The sequence below is a fragment of the Malaclemys terrapin genome, chromosome 5 (assembly GCF_027887155.1).
Source record: "Malaclemys terrapin pileata isolate rMalTer1 chromosome 5, rMalTer1.hap1, whole genome shotgun sequence".
NCBI classification, from domain to species: domain Eukaryota; kingdom Metazoa; phylum Chordata; order Testudines; family Emydidae; genus Malaclemys; species Malaclemys terrapin.
The window spans coordinates 103,286,518-103,304,671 of record NC_071509.1 but is presented as its reverse complement, the minus strand read 5'-3'; the positions used below and the strand labels follow the sequence as shown (position 1 = coordinate 103,304,671).

General features: G+C 40.0%; 1 protein-coding gene across 1 annotated transcript in view; it reads left to right on the top strand.

Moving 5' to 3' along the window:
- Window positions 1–12,604, top strand: part of ANXA5 (annexin A5) — a 28,711-nt gene extending 16,107 nt beyond the window's left edge. Inside the window, exons 7-13 of the mRNA XM_054029950.1 lie at window positions 814–893; window positions 1,476–1,532; window positions 5,863–5,956; window positions 7,032–7,127; window positions 8,049–8,107; window positions 10,657–10,779; window positions 12,002–12,604. Coding sequence (XP_053885925.1) covers window positions 814–893; window positions 1,476–1,532; window positions 5,863–5,956; window positions 7,032–7,127; window positions 8,049–8,107; window positions 10,657–10,779; window positions 12,002–12,064 — 572 coding nt within the window. The 3' untranslated portion in view covers window positions 12,065–12,604. The remainder of the gene's footprint in view (window positions 1–813; window positions 894–1,475; window positions 1,533–5,862; window positions 5,957–7,031; window positions 7,128–8,048; window positions 8,108–10,656; window positions 10,780–12,001) is intronic.
- Window positions 12,605–18,154: the final 5,550 nt, after the last annotated feature.

Sequence of the window (18,154 nt, the reverse complement as noted above, 5' to 3'; positions counted from 1 at the left end):
GTGGGATTTCATTTAAATTTGGCCCTTTTCTGTTGATTTTATTCACTCTAAAGTGTGTGAGGGAGTTCAATAATGGGGAAGGAGGAAATTGGCACCACATAACAAACTGAAACTCTTATCTAAAATCAGCTATTTAAGATTTTTGCTTGCTATCTGAGCACCACCTAGGGCTATCTTCCTTTTGAGCAATCTAAGGCTATTCATGCTAAAGCCAATGCATCTCTTCCTCTATGTTTCTAGGGATGAGATGAGCCACAGAGAGTACAGCATCCCCAATAAGAGTGATGGGTCTTCTCCCATCTCCAGGTGGCTCTTCCTTTGATTCATAGGGACTAAACCTTTTTCTTCCAGGGTTAGGGGGACTTCCTAAAAACAAAGGCAACTACTAAATTAACTATGTATGCATCCAGGCTCCTGTATTGGAGGGAACGTTTCACATCTGAATACAACCAGACACTTCCTGCTTAGTGCAGAATTCTCCAGTACTATTTGCTTGCAGATCCTGCCCTGACATTGGAAATGAGAACCGAACCTGGGTCTGACTTTGAGTAATAGTTGGTTTAGTGATTTTATGCTGATAGAGACCAGATTGTACCTTCTGCTCATCTTTGCAGTGCCATTGAGTTATGCAGATATAAATGAAGACAGCATACAGCCCTTTGCCTATAAGGCTCCTTGAGGCTGATTAGACAGATGATGGTAATCAGATTAGGTGAGCCTTCAACTTCCTCTGTCTCTTGGGGACTAGTGAGGGCATCACTTTTTTCCATTAGAAAGAGCTGAGAAATTCTGTAAGGTGATGTTCTCTTGCAGAATATGAATCCAACTTAGAAGATCATATCACAGGAGACACAACAGGTTACTATCAGAGGATGCTAGTAGTCCTTGTTCAGGTAAGTCTTCATTTTGTATGTGCGTGAGCATCTGTGAGATTGGAGTATTAGACTGCAGAATTCAGGGCAGTGTTTACTTATTTCACTACTGGTTAAGGATAACTCCGAATCTAAATCTGTTTTACATAGAGGCCACTCTGAATTATTTTCATACTCCTATAGACATAGATCTTGGAGATTGGTATAGTTGCTTGCTTATTCCACCCAGAGAGCTGGTCTACATCAGAGCTGCATGGAGGGGCTGTAGCAGGGTGCAGGATTGATCCCAGTGAGTGGATTGGAAGTTATGGTGGTTTTAGGATCCAGTTCTGATCTGGTACCCCCTGTGACAGGTGTAACTCCCAATTTGCAATGGTGTTCTTGAGAAGCTGTTAGATAACAGAGAGCTTGATACATACATTTTTGTTTATAATTGGGAGGGCAGAATACTTAATTCACTCTGCTGTGTGTTAGCATTTTTTTGCTGAAGGAAGGGAAATAAGACTGTGGAAAAACATAAATTACTGATTATTTGGCATTGAATCTTATGCTCATTATATTGGACCACATTGTTTTGGACTAAACGTTGGATATTATTTTTAGGCTAATAGAGACCCTGATGGAAGAATTGATGAGGGTCTGGTTGAGCAAGATGCTCAGGTAAGTGAAAATAATTTCCTTAGTGTGTTTCAGCTGGTTAATATACAAATAAAATGGGTGCACAGGTGCGGCCCAGATGTGAGATACTTGGTTTTGGAAACAACTGTTGCTTCCTTTCTGTTGCAAGTGTTGTGAAAACAGAGGTGGTGCAAGCTGCAACATTCAGATCCAGATTTCAAACACAAGTTTTAGGACTCTCTTCCCCTCTGTTCCACCTCTTCCTCACCCCAGTTTTGCCAGTTATAAAATGAGAAGCCTAAATAGTATGGCAGTGGGAGCATTACAAATATCTGAGAGAAATGGATGTTTCCAACATTGGATGTTCAGGCGTTTGTCACCTGCAAAATTTGGGGGCATTCAGATTCATTGATTCATTCATTCAGATCTGATGTTCTGAAACAGGCCAACCTCTACATAAAGGACTTGTTCAGGACCTGCAATTTACTAGTTAATGCAACATTAGCATTACTCATGTATGTGGCCCAAATATGTTGCTTTATTGTAACCACATGGGAACTCCAGAGCTGCCACTGCTGATATGGTGACTGTCTGAATAATTTTCCAGGGAGTGAAATACTGCAGTTGAATTATATTTTCCATAGCTCTGCCTCCAACTCTTAGAACTGCACTCCAAACAGGAAAAGCAGGAGTAGGAGCAATATAATAACTGAAATGGCACCTCTTAGCAGATCAGATTGGCTTTATTGTTAATTATAGTAGGGGTCAGATCCTCAGCAGTTTGATTGCAGAGTTTGTTTAATGCATGTTGCATCTTGGCTGTTTCAGATAGTTTTCAGACCAAATCTTTCTCCTACAGGTTGTGGGCCTAGATGAACAAAAATAAAGATTGTTCAGAAAAGTAAACAAGAAGGGAAAGTAAAGTACAAGATCAATAAAATACACTCTCTTGCTAGAGGTTTGGTACAAAATTAATAGAGGAATTGGCAATATATATTTGTAATATATGCTCTTCCACTTCTGTTCCTACCTCTGATGTGGAGCTGTAGAAATCCATAAATGTCCATCTCCATCTATTGAGCTTCAAAATCAGCCCTCAAGAAATCAGAGATTGGCAGTTAGTCTAGGGCAGGGGTGGGCAAACTACGGCCCACAGGCTGGATCCGACCCGTGGGATTGCCACCCCCATGGCGCCGTCGGGCTAAGTCAGGCTCCCTGGCCCTGCGCTGTTCCTGGAAGCGGCTGACACCACTGGGGGGAGGGGTTGGGGCGGAAGGCTGTGCGTGCTGCCCTTGCCTGCAGGCTCTGGACCCTTCCCCCCGCAGTTCCCATTGGCTGGGAGCAGGGAACCGCGGACAATGGGAGCTTTGGGGGAGGTACTCGCAGGTGAGGACAGCGCATGGAGCCCTCTGCTTCTTGCTGGAAGGCTTCAACCTGACGCTACTGTATTTCTTAGAATTCCTACGATACCACACAAGAACCAAAAAACACAGAGAAAACAAGTTGCTCTCAAAGGCAGCAAGCCACAACTCGCCAACCTTGCTTTAAATGGTCTCATTCCAGATCTCTCACTTCACCACAGAGTCCCCTAGCCTGCAGGCAGTAACAGGACTTCTCTTCCCGCCCCCTTCCCTCCCCCCCCCCATTCATTCATTCATTCATTCATTCATTCATTCATTTTCTCTCTCTCTCTCTCTCTCTCTCAGAATGATACCTTGCATTTCCGGCACAATCAGTAAGGAATCAGGGAGAGGGGGTTTGGAACAATATGCACATACATGTAACTATACTGTCTCAGAATAGTAAAGGAGGAGTAAAAGGCTTAATTCTTGATTTCTCTTGGATTGAAAAAAAATCAGTAGCTACTAATTGTATTGCAAATTGTGCATGTGAAGCACTCTGTGAGTGTAACACTGTGAATAAGTTCCCTATGACACAGCAGGCTAAACCTTAAACAAAAGTAATGCAGTTAGTCTCCAACTTCAGGACTGTCTAGATTTTAATGCAAGTATCACAGCTAAAGCAGCATCCCTTAAGGGTAATTGTAGCTGAATTATGCATTGCTGCTGGCTATGACTGGGTTGTAAAGAGACATGTGGCAAACCATTTTTACACTTATGAATGAACCTTTCATACTTCACTAAAGGTATATAATGGATGCTACTTGTATCGCCCCATAATTCTAGCTTCATTCATGAATAACTGCGTGTCACTGATTGCAAACCTCTTTACTCAGGAAAATTTGTTGGGTGTTAAACTGTGGTTTACTAAAAAGCAGATGACTTCATTGTATGAAGTGTATTGCACCAAAGTGGCCTGCAGTCTTGGCTGAAGAAGTAATTTTTATAATGTTCACAATGAAGGAACAAATTGGGATCTATTATCTCCATAGACCATAGTTTCAAGATCCCTCTGTGAAATTCAGGGTTGGTGAGCACACTTCAGTTTGAAAACCTCATTCCTAAAGGTTGTCAATGTTTATAGTAGTGCCTTTTACGCCAGAGGGATTTCAAGTAGGCAGAATGTAACTATCCATGTGAAAGTTGGCTAAGACATTGGGGTTAATAACCTTACGTTTGCATAAAATGCCATGGGACCTTTATTGATCACCAGTAGTCAGGACCTCTGTGTGCAGAGAACTGCAGTTCCAAAAGCACAGTGTCTCTAACACCATGCTGGAGCATTAGATTTGGTAATGACTCAGATGGAAGAGTGCTAGTACTGACTTGGAATAGGGTATTGCTGACAGGACTTCCTGTAACACTTCTAGTTATTCCTTGAAGGTGAGAGCTGTTCTTCAGTTTTCTCATGTCTGCCCTTGCTTAGCTTGTGGGATCTGACAAGATCCAGTCTGAGGAGGTGCAAGGATGCTTGGTCAAATCTGTATAATTGTGGTTGTCACCCACTTGAGTCTTGCATATTTCAGTTTTAAATGAACAGCCATGAAACGATTTATTGCTGTGTTCCAAAGAACTGTCGTGGCCGCATTTCCTTTTACATACTGGATTTTCTATATAAAAAAATAGAGCCTGGATGGTCATTAACAATGTATTTATTGTAGCGGTGTGGGACTCAGAATAAAGAGACAATTCAAAACTTTTTGATCATACTGTGAAAACAAGACCATTAGTCCTCTGTTCAGGCAGCTGGTCAAAGCAAGTTCTGTGCAGCAGATAAGGGCAAACAGGCAGATATTTGGATTCATAGGTTTTCTTCAGGAAATACTTGAACCCCTAAATACAGAGCCTGTTTGCCTAACTTCTACTTGGTGAGGAGTGTGAAACTGACCCTAGGTCTCTGTATTCAGAGATCTTTCACTGCATGAGGTGGCTGGCAGACAACTTTGGAGTATGCATTTAAGCTTCAGCATCACTCGTTGTGTACCTCATCCAGAGCACCAAATGCCCCAGTGACAACTATGTGGGTGAAATGAGACGATCACTGTGCTCTCAAATGAACTCGTGCAGAAACATAATAAAATTATCTATATTAAAATAAAAATAAAATTTTAATCAAATGAGGACATGGACTCCAGGGCCTAGGAGCTGTGGTTTTGATGCACAGGACTGGAGATCTGGGCCTAGGTCATAAATCAGGTCAAGAATATAACACAGGCAGAGGAAGAATATGAGAGCTTGTTAAATTTACTTCAAGAAATCTGTGTGTGTGTGTGTGCTTTAGATTGCATGTTTTTCTCGACTTTCCAATGCAAAATACTTGTGGGTGTGGCATGTGTATATTTTGATGGTGCCTGGTGAAGTGCTGCATTTTAAGTCCTTTTAAGTGCTGGTTTCCAAGCCAGAGCAGCAGTCTAGCCTTCTGCTACTATATACATCTTGCCCTTGTCAACACCTTCAATAAATTGCTATGTTGTAAAACTTACTAAGTATGGGGCTGTGTGGAAATTGGATCAGTCAAGGGGAGACTTTGATTGCACTGGGGTTGAAGGCTGACAATGGGTCTTTCAAATATAATCTTTTTTTTTGGGGGGGGGGGGGAGCATGTTTCTAAAACATTTGCTGGAAGGGTACCTCATGTTTATATGAAGCAGGACTATTACTGTACATGTGCCATGCATCTCAGGACATGAACTTGTTAATGAGGATAGAGCATCACTCAGATGGCAAAACTAAAACTGGGACTAAGGGAAAGAGGTGGGGGTGATGGAGGATGATGGCAAGAAATATCTGTAGTGATGATGGAGCATTGGTGTGCATTTTGATATGGTGTATCCAGTTTTTCCTTATGTATATTTTTGGGACGTCACTCAAGCTTCCTCCCCTCCAACTGCAGTTGTTATGAAGCGTAGAATCCTTCAAGTGAATGTGTGAAGAAATTACTAACTTGTTTTGGTTTCTTGAAATTATAACAGGTCTTGTTTAAGGCTGGAGAGCTGAAATGGGGAACAGATGAAGAAAAGTTCATCACCATCTTGGGAACTCGAAGTGTCTGTCACCTAAGGAAGGGTAGGTAAAGTGGTGCAAGTAGAACTGAAAACCAGAATCTCAGCTGTGCCCAATATAGAGTCATAGACTTTAAGGTCAGAAGGGACCATTATGATCGTCTAGTCTGACCTTCAGCACAATGCAGGCCACAGAATCTCACCCACCCACTCCTGTAATAAACCCCTAACCTATGTCTGAGCTATTGAAGTCCTCAAATCATGGTTTAAAGACTTCAAGGTGCAGAGAATCCTTAAGCAAGTGACCCGTGTCCTATGCTGAAGAGGAAGGCGAAAAACCTCTAGGGCCTCTGCCAATCTGCCCTGGAGGAAAATTCCTTCCCGACCCCAAATATGGTGATCAGCTAAACCCTGAGCATGTGGGCAAGACTCATCAGCCAGACACCCAGGAAAGAATTCTACTATAATCTGTAGTAACTCAGATCCCACCCCATCTAACATCCCATCACAGGCCATTGGGCATATTTACTGCTAATAGTCAAAGATCAATTAATTGCCAAAATTAGACTATCCCATATCCCCTCCATAAACTCCATGCAGCCCATAGGAGAGGAGCCATGAAGGAACTGTTTTTTGGATCCCTGAACTTGGAGGGTTTTATGCATTTGTGCTAGATGTTGGATGGGGGAGGCGGGGGGGGGGGGGGGGAGGCTGTCTCACATCTGTGGAAAGTTGTCAGATTTGAGGTGCAGGCAGCTTGATTGAGTTTAAGTGCAGAATCTTCCACATAATCCAATATAGATGAGAGCTTTGTTAGGGATATGAGGTAGCTTGTTTCTTTAAGATGGTGTCAATGTTGTTCTTGTTTAAATATGCTACTCATGCCAGCTAGACTGTAGACTGCTGTCAGGGGACGCGGGAGACTACATCCTCCTCCCTGAGGAATTGTATTGTACAATTACAGTCTGCTAGGAAAAAGATATTTTAAAATAAAGTGGCAGAAGAGTGTCTGGATGATGGGGTTTGCGCAGTGGATAATATATGGTGCTTGGATGAAAATAGCATGCACTGTGGGGGATAGTGGAAGAAGTAATGTTTACATACATGGCATTAGTATGTATTTGTCCTTGGCTTTTCAGTGTTTGACAAATACATGACTATCTCTGGTTTTCAAATTGAAGAAACCATTGACCGTGAAACCTCTGGGGATCTGGAGAAGCTGCTTCTGGCAATTGGTAATTAACAGTCTTACTACTGCTACACTATTTTGTAGGTGCTATAATGTGAGCTCTGGAAAGATGACATGGCATTTCCTTTAAAGGGATTAAAACAGTGCTGAGTAACCTGATCAACAGCCTGAGTGAAGCTGACACCTGTTTTCTCAAATCAATGACCTAAATTCTAAAATCTCCAGTAGCACAGGGGATTATGTTACTATTTATTGTTGCCATCCTGACTCACAGTGTAAATCCATCTGAACTCTAATTTAATAAAGCTATTTAAATTGTCTAGGATGCAGGAATTCCAGAAATGGTTTCATTTAGTCTGTCCCAGATTAAAAAACATTATTTTGGTTGTTGACGTTAGTGACTTTGGTCAAAAGGTGACTGTAAAAATGCACGCCCTCTTATGAAGTAAGTAGCTCATTTGGAATCTTATTATTTATTTAGTAAATAAGCATTTCCTCTTGTTATCAGCTATGGGAGAATGAACTGGATTCTGTTCAGCCACATGCATCATCAAAAGCACTGTTAACTTGTATCTAATTGTGGGACCAAATTCTACCTTCATTTGCCCAGGCCAGCCTACTGAAGATAATGCGTTGGCACATTTGTAATTTGAGGGTAGAGTTGGGTTTGCAGGATCTGTATTGCTGATGAGATATGAATTCTACCTTTCAGATCCCAAGTAGGACTATTAGAAAAATATTTGGGTGTAAACTGATCATTCTTGTTTGGGAGTCAGTGAGCCACAGACATAAACCCATGCAAATGAAGCAGTGAGATGTTGGAAAGAGAGTGATAGCCTTGAGAAAGTTTCTACTCCAGAGCTTAAACTTGTATTTATTGTGTAATTTGAAAGTCAAAATATTTACCTCCCCTCAGATTGTCATACATGTTTAATAGAAACTGATTATTAATGATTCATTTTCTCAGTGAAATGTGTCCGAAGCGTACCTGCTTATTTTGCCGAATCTCTCTTTTATGCCATGAAGGTAAGTACTTATTCTCCACATGACCCTTTTTCGCCCCTCCAAGTAACCTCTCTCTCTCTCCTCCTCCTCCTCCCATTTCATTCTTTGTCCTTTTTGAGAGAGAGACTAGCTTAAATTCACCCAAATTTTGCCAGGCTGTGACTAATTTGGATAAAATTGACAATATGGCAGGTACTATAATCTTCAATATGGAAACACTACCTTTAGAGACTATATATATCCCAGTATGCAATGTTCCATCTTTCTCTCAGGGGCCTTCTGCTGGCCTGAAAATGGAGCACATTCTGCTGAAAGCTGTAATTTCTGCAGGTGACACATATTTTGAAAACAAGGATGACTAAAAGCTATGTTGTAAAATCTGCAGACCGCAAAGTCTCTCTCTTTTTTTTTTTTTTTTTAAGATCATTTATAGACCCATATCCCAACTTTATAAAGTAAAATTCTAGTTCCTCTTTCAAATGTGTTTTGAAGTCCATCCCATTTTTGAGAAGTAGAGAGAAGCTGCCAAAAAGAGAGATTTAAACACCAATCTGGCTTTACTGATTTCTTCATTCCCGTGCTCCGCCCTCCCCCCTTAGCTACACATGCATGCTCCCTCTTAGGCCTTCTCATCTTGGGGGGGGGGGGGGGGGAGAGGGAGGGGAGGGGAGAGAGATGTATTCATATATTGAGTTAGTCAACATGAGTTAAAATCATAGTGAAGACAGCCAGCAGTTGGTAGTTTAACCTGCTATTTCACATGAAATGACTAGGCTCCCCGTAGTTTTTTTCCTTAAGATAAGGCCTTCATCTAAAATGGGTTTATCAAGAAGTAAAATATATTAATAAAATGTCTGCATGAATAATTACTTGGAGGAAATCATGAATTGATATCTGGATTTTTAAAGAACAGTTGTTCTACTACCTTTATAGAAAAGCCCTGTAAAATGTAAATGAGATGAAAACATAGGGTTCCATACAAATATAATGAAATTTTGAAGAAAATACACTACAGATCTGTGGCATTTAATAGAAAAACTTTCTATAGGTGTATTGAACCATATTTTAGATTTCTGTTGCAGGCATATATTTCTTATTAAATTCTACAGGCTGATTTAAAAAAAAAAACCTATAGAAAGTTTATAATTTTGTATTAAAATCTGTAGAACCTGTCTGTAGGGAGACCACTTTCTCGTAACTTCAGCAGAAAAATTTACTAATATAATGTGTCTTGACACAGTCACCCATTCAGGGACTGCACACAAGGCTCAATTCTACACTGCACTTGAGCCGCTTGCACATCTGGAAGAGGCAAAGGTGGTTTCCATTCCTTGGTCCTGGTCAAAAAGGGGGCTTTTTGGTTCCTGGCATAATTTGAGTGTCCTTAGGTCAGCCATCTAAAACATTCAAATGTGTACCATGAAAACCACCACCAGTCACAACCAAAAGTTTTTAAGGATTGACTGGACATTGAGAATAGGGGCTAGAAATAAGGGTAGGGGGCTCACCTGGGACCTCGTTGAGGCATTTTGGGGTAGAAACTTGCATTGCTATTGCCTGTGTTGAACCTGACTGGTTGATCATTACGGGTTTGGGACTTCAGGGCTGTCAATCTGGCACCATTCATCAGTGCTAAAACTCACTAAGGGTATGTCTGCACAGCAAAAGCTGTGCACATGCTAGCCTGAATCCAGCTAGCTTGGGTAACAATAGCAGGGAAGACAGTGCAGTTCAGACATCTTTGCTGGGGTAGTACAAATCTGGTATGGATGCTGGGTATGTGCTCAGCTCACTAGCCTGCTCTGAAGCCTGTGCTGTGTTCATTGCTATTGTTATGCATGCTAGCTGGAATCAAACTAGCTTGGATAGGCGTGCCTGTGCACAGATTTTGCTGTGTAGACATCCCTCAAAACTTTTTTTTTTTTTAAGCAACAAATGCCTGTCTGAACAGAGTACACACACAGTTATACAATATTTACCACAGTCTCCATTCATATGAGCAGTCAGATAATTTTGAAAATAGTTATTTCTACTGGTGACTCAGACGTAAACAGCAAGTCACATGCCTTGATTAATCATCACTGGGTTTTGTGCTCCAACTTTCAGTGAAACAAAGTCAATTCTTAGGGTGGAATTGGGGATTGTTTAGTAAGATGCTGATCTTGATCATAGTATGCAAATACCATATTGTTTGATTTTTGGGAACTGGATCATTTCTATTTGTTTGGGCACTTGTGGCCTGAAGCTACAAGCTGGTGGGCATGAACTGGGAGGTTCTGAGCATCCTCAACTTCATAGAAGTTCAAGGCACAGAGCACTTCACAACATTAGTTCTTTACTTTAAGTTGAAATTTGAATGCCCTATGATACAGACCAAAACATTTTGTACTAATAAGATAGAAATACAATGCAGTGGTTCTTTGAAGACCCATCTACATTCTCACTGTATGTGAAATGTATTTATCAGTTATAACCATACTACAGAGGGCTCTCAAACTTTTTCTAGATCAAAATACCTGCGCAGCATAAATAGATGCTTTAAAATAATATTTAAATATCTTTTAACATAGGGAGCTGGCACCGATGATGATACTTTGATCAGAATCATGGTTTCGAGGAGCGAAATTGATCTGCTGGACATTAGATGTGAATTCAGAAAGAATTTTGCGAAATCGTTGTATCAGATGATTCAGGTAAAATCTCTCAAATCCAGTTCACTGATAAAGAAATACTTGGGTGAGAATAGTATTTATAGGTGATGTAAGACTATTTCTTTAGGTAGTGTAGGTAACATTTGAAGAACAATATTGAATGAATGAATTTTTGTAAAGGGCTTAAATGACGGAGTAATTTGGAAGGGAGATATTTCCTAAAAAGGAGAACTTCAAATTTCCTTACAAATGTGTAGTAGTGGGGTAGATCTGATAAGAAAATCAGAGACACTTTTTCCCCTTTCTTGCCTTTTTTACACTTCTTTCCTGGTCTGAGCTCCTTTCCTTTCATTTTCCGTGTCTCCGAGAAGCTGTTAGTGGCAGAAGGAAATGGACTGGGATTGTAATCCTGCATGTGATTCTGTTCCATCATTTCCCTCCATTTCTCCCCCCCTCCCCCCCCCCACGGTGAAAGCAATTTTGTGCAATGGAGCTGGACTGCAATTACAATCTAGTCTCCTTTTTCATCATTACTCAAGAGAAAGTTTAATTGCAGAGACAAAGGCAAAATCATAATCATTTCAATGGGAGGGAAGGGAGTTGGTAAGAAAACCAGATATTGCAGAATTTCCATGCATTTGTTTTAAAGTAAAAAGCTGTTTAATATAAGCCATAACTCTTTTCCATAGCACAGTATTTGTAGAAGTAATCATCATATAGTATTGTCTCCATTTTCATCTCTTAATCAATTCTATTTATACACTGCAATCCTTCAGTTCTGCTTTGTCAAATTGCTTTTGAAGTTATCAAGAGGGACCAGACTCCTTCCTCTGGAGTCAGTAGCAAAACTTCCCATTTGACTGCCAGTGGAATAGGGTTGGACCCCTGCTAACTTATGGAAGGTCCCCTCCAATATGTTAAAAAGTTTTAATTTGTAATGCTTTGGGTTAGGGTGGTTTTCCCTTGGTTAGTTGGTTTGCAAATGGAAGAAATGACTTCGTAACTTGCAGTAAATGGCCCAGCTCCAGTATTGTCATTTGAAATCTTTCAGAAATTTTTATTTAAATGAGGAGTCTGGATGTTTAAAAGTAACACATTAGTCAGAGAATCTCCTTGTGTCATTCCTGAGCAGATAGTCATACAAATGGATTTCCTGTCGGTGGAAACTCTGTAATTTGTTGGAGTATTTCCTGGGTTTGACCCTTTTTTAAAAATGTCTTTATGGTTGTGACTCACTGTGACTAATGCGATGTTTCGTACACAGAAAGATACATCTGGGGACTTCAGGAAAGCACTCTTGCTCCTCTGCGGTGGAGATGATGAGTAACACTGTCAGTGATATGAAGGATTCAGTCCTGCTCCCGCCTTGCAGCCCCTCAGTTAGCATGTCTAGCTAAGTTTTGCATGTTAGTGCTTTTATAGCCACTTACAGCCACACTAGCATCCTAATCATTAAAAAGACGCAATGAAAATCTTGTTGTTGAAGTGATATGCAGTCTCTCTTCCTACCGGCATCCAAGCAGAAGTCTGTCCATCCTAGCCCCCGGGAGTTTATGAAGTGCCTCTTATGACTATGCGAATGTTCTCCTCTTCATGGAGATTCATGCACAATTTTTTCTAGATGTTTCTCTGAAGTAGAGAAAATCCACACATTCCAAGAAGAATTGAAAGAAAATTTAGTCTCTAACCTTTTTTTTACTTCATTTATGGTAACTCATTTTAATGGAAATATTAAGGTAGCTTTAAAATTGTGAACTAAGGAAAATTATCTTTCATATGTATTTGGTGCTATTAGAATGAATCTGCTAAACAACAATGTGAGCTATCAATGGAAACATAACGTACCAATAAACTGTTCCCTCCTCAACACAGTTGTATCTATTTTGACAAGCAAAAAATCCATTCTTTCTTCAGATTGGTTAAATGATCCTACTACCCTGCACAGTGTTTTCTGTTTTCATAGTGCTTTGGAAATGGGTAGGTAATAGTGTGATAGGTGGCTTCCAGATGGATGGATTGGTGTCAGGGGAGAGCTTTAGGCACCCTTTTTGCTTTTCTAGGTTGTGTATTTGGTCCTGTAAACCAGGCACAAGATAGCAACATTGCTGGAAGAAAGTATACTCCATAAGGTACAGGGTACTGCATGTGAAATCCCAGGGATGGTACAGTTTCTTCAGTCCTTTATTTCTTTTCTTTGCAATGGAGGTGTCTCAGTGCTGCCAGTCCATGTCCCAAGTAGGACAGATGCCAAGAGCACATAAATCTCCATGACTGTGATTGCGCCAAGAGTCTTCCGTCTTGAATTTTCACTTTTCTCCTGTCCATCGCCCTCAAATCTTTCCACATTTTCAGTCACCACTTACATGTTGGAACTGGCATGGACAGAAACACAGTTTTCATTTACAGCAAATTGCACAGTGATATTTTTTTCCTTCTGGAACTTGGGGTACGTATCAAAATTCCACACCCAGATCTTTCCTAATCCTTTTATTCCCTTATTTTTTGAGGGGAGGAAGTCCTTACAATTCTTATGTAATGTTCTACCTTTAAATTCAGTGCCATTAGCTTAGCATTCACGAGCAACCCTGTAAATCAAATCAATGTGTGCGTTTGATGGAGAATAAAGTTACAACCAGAGAAACAGATTTGTTTCTAGCTTTCAAAAGATGTTTATAAACAGCTACTCAAAACATAGCTCATAAGTCACTCAGTCACAACTGCAGAAACGCCACATTTTTTTAAAAAGTGCTATTGAAATTGACTCACAGCAGAGTACTTCAGTTCTTTAAAACCAAAATCTATTCAGTTTTGAAATGTAACTTTCTAATGAAGGATTGAAATCATAACCATAAAACTCAAACATTATTTTAAAATAAATGTAAACTGAAGTCTAATCCATTGAAATAGCTTTTTTCCCCAGGATGCTTTATTTTTTCCACTATCTTTCTTGATTTATCTTTCTTCCCTGCCTCTACCCAATTTTAAGAAAATATTGCATTAATCTTGACTGATACTACACAATGCAACTATTTCTGTTGGTTAACTATGGGAGTAGTTTGATTTACTATCCCTAGTTAGGCACTTGTTTGGTCCATACATGAGGATATGGAAGAACTATCATCTACATTTTACAGGCAAGGAACTGACGCACAAATTAAGTGACTTGACTTCCTGTGTAACTTTTGTCAGTGGCAGAGCTTGGTTATTGAATTCATATATCATGGGTTGTAATAAAGTGCCTTAACCACAACTCTTTCCCTTCACCAGATGGTGATGCAGACTGGTATCAACTGGGCCAGAATCTGGGCAATGGAGAAATTACCTAAGTATTTCATCAAATCTAGATGTAAAACATTATGGTTGCATCGTTTAAACACTTTCAGTCAGGATATATGTAAATTATGCTTGTATGTTTGTATGCATTACAATGGTTTGAGAACATGAGCAAATGTTTCTCAAGTAATACCTGCATCTGACGAAGTGGGTATTCACCCATGAAAGCTTATGCTCCAACACATCTGTTAGTCTTAAAGGTGCCACAGGACACTCTCTTGCTTTTTACAGATCCAGACTAACACGGCTACTCCTCTGACAAGTAATACAGTAGTATAATACCTAGCACTTAGGTAGTGCTTATAAACTAGCTCTGTTTCACAAAGGAAAGGAAGACAAATTATATACTTCTGCACCCTTGGATATATGGATGTAGTTTTGTGTACTATGCATACGCTAGAAACACCCTTGTAATTAATTTATACACAGCTGTGCAGTGTATGAAGCGTGGCTCTTAGAAGGTGGAGGAAGGTATGATTTGAAAATGTTTAGTATGTAGCTAAGTTAGCCACCCATGAGTAGCCCAGTCTTTCTTAGCTGAAAGTCACAAGCTTAGCATGATTATTGTTTAAAAAAAGTACTGTACTTGTGCAAAGTTTGGCTTTTCTAAAAAAACCCATAAATTTTTACTGGAACGCTCAAAAGGACTTCTTAATAAGGACTATTCTCTGCCAAACTTCAGCCATTTACTCCAGCTGCTTGAGGGCTAAAGCTGGCTTTTGTTTTCTATAAAAAGTCACAATGAGAAGTGGAGGGAATATGAGTGTTTGAGCAGTTTGAGAACAAAGTGAAAATCATTTTGCCTGACAGCAAAAGAAAACAAAAAAACTCTTGTGAACAAAGATTAGAGTCTAGACATTTTTGGGAGTTTATGAATAACTCAGAATGGGCTTAGAATGGAAATGCTTAGGCAACCTTAATTGTTGTAAAGTGGGAATACTAGCAACAGGTACAATATTTCCCTCTTTGAGATATCCGTTAGACTGGAGTTCTGTAATGGAGAACTTCTTGACATGCAGTGTTCAATGCAAGGATTATGTAGTTTAACTTCTCCTGTAGACAAACCTGTTGCTTTTCTCAATCTGTCATGAGGGATGAAGACACTGTTTGCCTTTCCTGAGGGTGGCATCTGTTGATGCTGGTGAATAGGTACAGTTTGTTCCTGTAGCTGGTCCTTGGAGCAGCACACATTGTGAGTAAAATTACAAGACAGAGAAGGTGTGATAAGATGAAATTGCAAATCCGAGTAACAGCTTTTCAAATCTAAATTTACTTTCCCCACCGGTACCCTGCCACTGACCCTTTCATGCTCTGTTACACTGTTGTGTATTCTTGTTCTGTGCCTGTGCCACTGCTTTTTAAAAGACCATTTATTATGTAAAGCTCTAGAGAGTGCCTTGTTGCTGATGGCCTGTTTGTGCTGCCAGGCCTTCCTGGTTATCTGTGTTCCATCATAGGGAGGTAAAGGCAACATGTGGCAGCAGTAATGTGAGCCAATAACTTTCAAAGCACACTTCTGTGCCCCAGTTCACTTCCAAAGTCTTAGCCTACAGCCCCACTGCAATGGCAACCAACATGTATAGCTGTGGGGAGGAGAAGTTTTGGCTGGGACACTAGAAACAAACTCCAAGTGATATGGCATTAGCAGCACTAATTGAGACAATACGGAACCTTTGTGGGGGTTCTTTTAAATTTTTTTTAACATCTCAGTTTGAAAGACTCATCTTAGCAGCAGCCTGCATTGTACTGTCCATTTATCATTGAGGGTAGAAGGGTGGCACTTGAAGCTGTGCTAGCAAGGTGTGAAGGTCATAACAAACCTAATACTTGCAGGTTTAAACCAGGTAGTCTTACTGCTAGGATTTATGAAGAAGGAAATCACTTAAAAGATGCAGCAGATAATGGTGCTGGCATAACAGCTTATGGTTGGGCCTCATTTGCAATGTTTGTCACCTAAGAATCTTTTTAAAAAAAAAAAAAAAAAAAAAAAAAGCATTTGCAGAAGATGCAGAGCCACAAAGGTATTTTAAATTCCATGTTTTTTTTTTTAAATTGTTCTGGCTGTTAAAAAGTCTGACCACTGCACCTTTCTTTGTGAATAGGAAATAAAACTGGAGGGAGGAGGGTTATTTAATTGAGGTGTTCTGGTATTTGGTTTAATAGATGAGTACTAAGGTGTGTTTGGGTTTTTTTTTTTTAAGTACTAAAGATGGAACTACTGGGAATTCCTCATAACTGTCCACAGCTAAGAAATTTTAAACTACATAGTGAATAAAATATAAAAATTTCTCGGTAACAACAAATGATTTTCTGAGGGACTGGAATCTTATTCTCCCTCCCCATTTTTCTTATTTGTTTCCTGAAATCGTATCATTTTGTAGTGTTACGAATTTTACAATTCTCTCTTCTACTGAGAGAGTAACTTACAGCTTGAATAGTCCGAATGGAATCTCTTGCTCTGTACTCACAGTAAGGGGCTACTTGCTGTAAGGGTGGTAGAATCAGGCCCCTAATTTGTCAAGGGGCACTTTTATTTTTAAAGCAAATTTAAAATTCCAAGTTTTCCAGTCTGTGCCTCGGGGCTTCTCTTTCAAATTTACCTGTGAACCAAAATAAGACACTGCAGCATAGCCTATTTTCATAATGAGATGTTACTCTTAGTACTGATTTGCTTACAGCACATGTGAAATAATCCTTGGGATTTACCTAGTTTATTCAGACAGCTTCTCCATTGGTTTGTAATGAGGCATTAAGTATGAATTCACTCTATTTGGATTTCCGATAAGTTCTTGTTAAAACTAAAGCTAGGGATCTATTATTTACTTGTGAGTTACGTGTTGTAATTCCTCCATGACATAATTCAGCCTTTTAGATTAAATATTCCTACTGATTCTTTAACTACGAACACCAAGTGAAACAGAATGAAATACTTGCTGTGCAGCTCAGAGTTCATGGTAAGAACTAAGCAGGATCATGTGGGGCTTGTGGATAACAAACCAGCACTGTTCGATATCAATGTTCCTTTTATCCCTTTGATTCCAGGACAGCTGGAACTTCTGCTGGCTCTTATTTACCGATTAAACCATTGCTCTCAAAGGGGATTCCTGAAAAAGCAATAAGGGACGAATCTGATTTAACCCATACTTCATTTCACTTCTCTTAAATCTAGCTAAAAGTGCATAGTAGATGGGCAACAAATGCCTGGGATATTGCTGAATAACTCATTAGGTTAAGAGACAAAGTGGATGAGGTAATATCTTTTATTGGACCAACTTCTGTTAGGGGGAGAGACAAGCTTACCATCTTACCCAGAGCTCTTCTGATCTGGGAAATTTCAGAGTAGCAGCCGTGTTAGTCTGTATCCGCGAAAAGCACAGGAGTACTTGTGGCACCTTAGAGACTAACAAATTTATTAGAGCATAAGCTTTCGTGGGCTACAGCCCACTTCTTCGGATGCATAGAATGGAACATATATTGAGGAGATATATATATACACACATACAGAGAGCATAAACAGGTGGGAGTTGTCTTACCAACTCTGAGAGGCCAATTAAGTAAGAGAAAAAAAACTTTTGAAGTGATAATCAAGCTAGCCCAGTACAGACAGTTTGATAAGAAGTGTGAGAATACTTGCAAGGGGAGATAAATTCAATGTTGGTAATGGCTCAGCCATTCCCAGTCCTTATTTAATCCTGAGTTGATTGTGTCTAGTTTGCATATCAATTCCAGCTTAGCAGTCTCTCATTGGAGTCTGTTTTTGAAGTTTTTCTGTTGTAATATAGCCACCCGCAGGTCTGACATTGAATGACCAGACAGGTTAAAGTGTTCTCCCACTGGTTAGTCGCGGATACAGACTAACACGGCTGCTACTCTGAAATTTCCCAGATCAGAAGAGCTCTGGGTAAGATGGTAAGCTTGTCTCTCCCCCTAACAGAAGTTGGTCCAATAAAAGATATTACCTCATCCACTTTGTCTCTTAACCTAATGAGTTATTCAGCAGATTCCTGATGTCAGATTTGTGTCCATTAATTCTTTTGCGTAGAGACTGTCCGGTTTGGCCAATGTACATGGCAGAGGGGCATTG